This window comes from Etheostoma spectabile, chromosome 15 (genome assembly GCF_008692095.1).
Source record: "Etheostoma spectabile isolate EspeVRDwgs_2016 chromosome 15, UIUC_Espe_1.0, whole genome shotgun sequence".
Taxonomy (NCBI): Eukaryota; Metazoa; Chordata; class Actinopteri; order Perciformes; family Percidae; genus Etheostoma; species Etheostoma spectabile.
Window position 1 is genome coordinate 1488046 of NC_045747.1, and position 6361 is coordinate 1494406.

The 6361-nt window shown below is 43.9% G+C and overlaps 2 protein-coding genes across 2 annotated transcripts in view; both read right to left on the reverse strand.

Annotated features, from left to right (window-relative positions):
• Positions 1-1196, reverse strand: part of ddx47 (DEAD (Asp-Glu-Ala-Asp) box polypeptide 47) — an 8305-nt gene extending 7109 nt beyond the window's left edge. Inside the window, exons 1-2 of the mRNA XM_032538302.1 lie at positions 974-1196; positions 670-763 (exon numbers count right to left, since the gene is read on the reverse strand). Coding sequence (XP_032394193.1) covers positions 670-763; positions 974-1171 — 292 coding nt within the window. The 5' untranslated portion in view covers positions 1172-1196. The remainder of the gene's footprint in view (positions 1-669; positions 764-973) is intronic.
• A 499-nt stretch (positions 1197-1695) lies between these two features.
• The window catches only part of wbp11 (WW domain binding protein 11), a 7275-nt gene continuing 2609 nt past the window's right edge, over positions 1696-6361 (reverse strand). The window contains exons 6-12 of the mRNA XM_032538297.1: positions 5558-5691; positions 5267-5433; positions 4904-5140; positions 4404-4529; positions 4019-4300; positions 3693-3878; positions 1696-2911 (exon numbers count right to left, since the gene is read on the reverse strand). Coding sequence (XP_032394188.1) covers positions 2229-2911; positions 3693-3878; positions 4019-4300; positions 4404-4529; positions 4904-5140; positions 5267-5433; positions 5558-5691 — 1815 coding nt within the window. The 3' untranslated portion in view covers positions 1696-2228. The remainder of the gene's footprint in view (positions 2912-3692; positions 3879-4018; positions 4301-4403; positions 4530-4903; positions 5141-5266; positions 5434-5557; positions 5692-6361) is intronic.

The window sequence follows — 6361 nt, forward strand, 5'->3', positions numbered from 1 at the left end:
AGACACCGCCTACCAAGAACCTGGGTCTGCCCGAGGTTTCTTCCTAAAAGGGAGTTTTCCTCGCCACTTTTGCACTCTGCTTGCTTTTGGGGGAATTACTAGAACAGTTGGGACTTTATATTTTATAAATTATAGAATGTGGTCTAGACCTACTCTTTCTGTAAAGTGTCTCCATGTAACTGGTTATGATTTGGTACGATAAATAAAAAATTGCATTGGAAAATTGAAATGCTTTATGATAAAGTTCACGGGATTTTTTTTTGTTTGTGTTTCAGCATGCAAACGAATAGGGTATCGAGAATCTTGGAATTTGTACTTTACTTTAAATGTCATTTAGCTGACCATTTTATCCAAAGCCACTTACAATTGCTACATATGTCAGAGGTCACACGCCTCTGGATTAACTAGGGGTTAAGTGCCTTGCTCAGGGACACACTGGTTGACGAATCCCAGTGGGAATTGAACCCAGTACACAGAATTACTATACTACAACTTACTGCACTTTACTTGAGAATTTCCATTGCTTTTTTCTGTCTAATTCTACTTCATAACTTTTCAGAGTGCTTTGCTGTACTTTTCCCCACATGTCTTAGGATCGTTATGTTATTATGAAAGATCTGAATGCTTCTTCCACCACACACAGAAGACGCAGAGTCGGGGGTCACTCACCTTGCAGGGCTACTGGAACAGCTTCTATCTGAATCTTTGTTGGGCTCTTCCATCCCAGCTGATCACAAGCCTCACAGAGAACCTCGGTAACACCCTGGAAACGACAAAGACACCGGGCACAGACACTTTTGTAAGTTGCTGATAATGTTTTGCTACCAAGTTACACCGTCGTCAGCGTATATCATATTTTAAAAATACAGATGAATCTAGCGTAGCGTTAGGTTAGCTAGCTTAAACTGCTATGCTGCTGCTTGTTTATGTTGCTAAAATGACGTCTCGTCTTCGCTCTGTTAGGTTCACCTACCAAATCCTTAAAGGTCTTCACTGCCTCCTCGTTTTCGCCGCTATTTAATGGACCGTTATCACTATCGCTACTCGAACCTTCGAGTGTTTCGTCTGTGTTTGGCTTCACGCTGTCCACAACGTCGTCCGCCATGTTTTCGCCCCAACGTGTCTTCAGCTGAGCTCCGCAATGCGCAGATGCGGTAACGAGTTCGAGCATACGCCGCAATGGTTGGCGGGAATTGTGGTTTATGCACAGCAAAGAGTATTGACGTTCGCCTAAGAACTAAAAGAAAAACATATGCCATTGAATTAGTTAACTTAAAGTGTTTACAATACGGTAATATTATATTAAAAAACATAAATGTATGAAACATGTGGATAGTGTTGATTCATATCCAGTTAATGATAAATTCACATGAATACATTTGGATTTGTTAATCAAGATACTTGAGTTCATCTGATAAAGGTGCAGGGGTACATCTTACAGAAAAGGTTAGAAACAGCTGCCCGTTACACTTAAAACATTGACTTCAAAAAATATGACACAAAAATTAAATATTAATTAAATATGATATATTGGTTTTGAGGAGAAAATTGAAATATAAATTGCAGACTGGTGGAATTTAGAAAATATTTTTCCAGGCAAAAAGCCTCCCGACACAAATTGCTACATTATGGATATGATTATTTTGTCCATGTGTTGTTTAAATTGTCTCTTGTCTTACATCACACACACAAACATGAGGTAAAAAGTATTTATTTAGCTGCAGGTGAAACAGTTTCAGACATGTGTATTGTCATTGGTTGACTTTCCATACATTTATTTTGATGTCCAACATGTTTAGGAGATGGAGATCACGAAACAGTAATCATACAAAATGCTTTTTTTTTTATTGGTCATGGCAAATCACGAATAGTTGGCTGGAGAAAAAAACGCAGTTACAGGGAAAAAATAACATACGGGGGACAAAAAAATATGTGGGTTGTCTCTGAAAAAAAAAGAAGTTATAACCTTTTTTTAGTGAGTTCATAGCAACCAATCTTTACGTACATCAAATTCACATTCTCTTTGACAACACATAAGATCCAGATCAAATACAAAATGAAAGTGGTGAGACCAGTGCTGAGTGCAACAGGCTTTTCTTACTAAAAAGAAACTGATCTAGTTGACTGTCTTGAACACAGCTACCTATATAACTCTGCACAGAAAACAAATACACTCCTTTTGTTTAGAGCGGCCCACTGAACATCTCCCCCGAATACCCTCTTGAGTCTCAGAGGAGCCCTTCCATCTCCCTCATAAAGGCTTCATACATCTGGTCCTTAGTCTTCATGTTGGGCTGAGACACAGCACCCATCTGCGTTTGGTGGACCAAACCCATCGAGGAAGCTGCTGACTGTTGTTTCTGCACCTGTCCACCTCCCATGCCTTCATCTCCCCTCCTTCCTCCAACACCACCCCGTCCCTTCTCCATCGGCCCAGGTGCTGCCCCGGGCATTGCTCCTCCTTTGTCCCTTCGCACCCTCAGTGCTGTGGGCACAAAGCGGGTGACCTCCGTCTTTGGATTGATAATCTGAGGCTTGGCAGAGATAGTGGCCCCACCAGAGCCAGCGCCTGCTGCCAGGCCACCTCCAGCTGCAGCGATAGAGGTGATGTTGGGTCGCTTTTCGATGGTGGCTGCGTGGTGGTGGCTGGGAGGGTTGCCACCCATGGAGGCGGCAGCTGTCCCTGGCGGAGGAGGCATCTGCATGACACCCTGTCGCATGGACATGGGCATGGCAGGGGGCGGCATGTTGCTCTGTGGACCATCCTGGTTGGATCCTGAGCCTTTTTGTCGCTGGACAATGTTGGGAGGAGCACTGAGCACGTTGGAGTTGAGAGGTGGAGGAAAGAGGGAAAGTGGTGGGGCTAGTGGACGTGGGGGCCCTCCTGCTCTTGGGGGAGGAGGGGGGATACCTGTAAAGAGACAAGATGCATTTTTAAGAAAAATGTATGAAACAATCCTACTTCACCACTCCATAGATTTGTTATAAACAAAGTATCCCAACATATATTTAATGCTGTATAGAAGTCAAGACCATTTTGGTTTAGCTTTAGATTTAAACGGTAACGATCATAGCCGCTGCTGGTTGTTGGGCCGGTTGAAAAAATGTAAACATGTTGCCCAAACCTGTCCCTACCTAGCTAACCCTATGGTCCCCCCCCGCCGCTGACAGACTACGTTGCTGGTAGGAGAGCAAAGGTAGCTACTCAGAGCTGGCTAGTTAGCTAGCTAGCTTATCCGTCTCTGGAGCCAGCACTGCCACTGTTCACCAGTCTGCTGTTCGGCTCATTTTCTGTAACCAATGTAGCATTAAAACATGGTGGAAATAAACAAGCTAGCTAAGTGACTAGCCAGCTATCCCCATGGATCTATAAGAAAGTCATCCATGAAAAACCATGGATGTATTGTGATAAACAGTATATTCGCCAATGTTTTGGCTGTTTTTTCGGCCACCACGATGCATGCGCTATTGCAGTGAGGTCCACGCCAAGTCTGTTTTTACTCCCTAAGATGGAGTTTCACTGCAGCTGAGCATCAATGTCATTTTAAATAATTATACAAACATGCTACAAGCCGTTAGCAGAGGGTGACTTTATATCCAAATTAACCTGTAGACCGACATGCGTAGACGGTAAAACATGTTTTTGGCAGTTAATAGTTGACATCCCTGTTCAGACAGACAGACAGACACACCTGGTGGTGCCGGGGGTGGAAGTCTGGGAGGGGGTCCTCGTGGTGGGGGGCCTGGCGGTAGGCCAGGAGGGGGGCCTGGTGGGGGGCCTGGGGGCCGACCTGGCGGAGGTCCAGGAGGCAGAAGACGAGGCATTGGACCCCTCATGCCTCCAGGCATACCAGGAGGCCTCAGGAACGGAGGAGCACCTGCAGATGACAGAATATATCCTCTAAATGATGCATTGTGTACGCATGGATAATGAGTGCAACCAGCATATATTTAAAACAACAGGTCCAGGGATTTGTTCAGAGCAAACTATTCCAGCTAATTAATGTTGTAAACTAACCCGGTGGTGGGCCAGGAGGCGGGCCAGAGGGTGGGCCAGGAGGTCTCATGGGAGGCGCAGGGGGAGGACCCAGTGGTGGGGGCCCAGTCATCGGTGGACCTTGCAAGTGTGGAGGCCCTTGCTGTCCCCCTGGCCCAGCAGGAGGGGGTAGACGCTGATTAGCCATCAGGTGGGGCTGGTTTTCCCCTGGTGGTCCCCTGTCCTCGATGTCTGAGCTGTCTGATTCATCTGTGTATTCCTCCTCTACCTCTTCTTCTCCCTCGTCTTCAGGAATGGATTGACCTGAAGACAAAAAAAAGAAGTACCGTAGCATGTCATTAGAAATAGAAATTAGGATGCACTAGCTTAGCAGGTATGAAGCAAAGACAGTGGTAAACTACAGTACCTGCCATCCTTAACATCATGGCCTGCAGAGGGGTAATGGCCTTGGTCTTCTTCACCACCCTCTTTTTCTTCCTCTTTCCGTCGCGGGGTGCCTCAGGAGGCATGTCTGCAAAACGTACACTGCGACCTGAAGTAGTGGGACATCAAAACATTCATCAAAATAATATATCAGTGGTAGAACACAAATTCTAAACTGTATGATTTTTCATGGATAGTTGTAAACACATCTAAAAAAAAAAAAAATCACTCTGTTTCCTCCCAGAAGATGTATAATCTTTAGTGCTTTTGCAAGATAACTAAACCATTCTCTGTGATATCCCTGATTCCAACTGATTGTTTGGGAAATTGTTAGTGCAATTTCACTTAATTCGACCTAAAACTATAACATAGTCAATACAATACAGGAGAACAGAAACCAGTACATAAAGACTATTAAATGAACCCTTTTAATCTGAAAGTGTATAACAAAAATATGTTGAAGCACACCTCTGAAACACTCACCAGCATTTCTTTCATTTCGGTCTCTCTCCTCCTCCCTTTCCCTCTCATCATCCTGCCTGTCCACACTCATTCTCTGGTCCCCGTCTCCCCCTTCATCTCTTTCTTCTTCGCTGTCCTCCTCAGAGTCGCTTTCGTCATCGTCCAGATCATCCCGATCTCTGTCGCTGTCACTGCCGCTATCTCGATCTCTTCCCAACTTCATCGCAGACTCCTTTTCTAAGCCAGGAACGGAAGGCTCTGTTCAGGTTGGAAGAAAAAGAGTAAGAGCAACCACTTGCATCACAATTATAAAAGCTAAGTCTTATTATTAGTAAAAGGAAATGAAGCATTCAAAAATTTAGTTATTAAAGGTTTGTGCGTTACCTGTGTCCATGCTGTAAGCTCGACGAGCAGGAATGCCGTACAGTGCCAGGACCTGTGGAGGGGGGGGCCCAGGTGGGGGGCCAGGGGGCTTCTTCCCTGGAGGTAAACGTGGCACAGCTGGCACTGTCGGTAAAACTGGTCCAGAAGGTGCCAAAAGAGGTCCCTTACTGAGAGATGCATAAAAACAGAATTCTCTCAAAAAAAAAGACCTCAGTGGCACAATTCTACTCAGTTACATCATGTCCTTAGTTTATCCACAACAATCTCTAAGCGACACTGGTCCATGCCTACCCAAAAGTTGTGTTCTTCTTCAGGATGGAGGGAGGCTGAGCTCCTGGGAGGGGGATGTCCTGGATGTGGATGTTGGAGGGGGCGTGAGGCATATCTGGTAAAGGGATACTGTCGACCTCCACAGACTCTGCATTCTGAAAAAGAGGACATAAAACACATGATAGTAAATAGAGAGTAACTACAAATAGAGCTGGGCGTCGTTCATACATTTTTCGATCTGGTGCTAATTTTCAACACCTAAAAAAATATATTAATCACAAAACTTTTACTTTACACCTTGTGAATCCAAACAGTTATAAAAATAAAACAATCTGATAACAATGCTCACTCAGAGCAACATTAATAAAACTGGTTGTGCTTTTGGATAGGGGTGTGCCAGTCAGATACTCAGGATTGGTATCAATCCAAACTTGGCCAAAATTAACAAAAACAGAGAAACCTTTATGCCACAACATGAACATATTATCAATAAATAAATGACATATAGAGGCTAATATTGGACTAAAATGCAAAGGCATTTAAAAAACTACGACTTTTTAGTGCATACTGCATAATGCCAACAATTCAACCTCAATTGGTCGAGAGTGATCAAAATCTAAATTCACCACTACGGGGCTTTATGTCTGCAACCAAAATCATTTCCATATTGCTGCATTGAGTCCAACCAGAGGTAAACACACTTTTATCAAAGTGTGCACTGTAGTATGCTACAGCCCCTCATTCAAACATACGTTTAGAAACTAATCTCTGCCTTGTTATACAGCAAATAAAAATCAAATCAATCAATCAAAATGTATTTATATA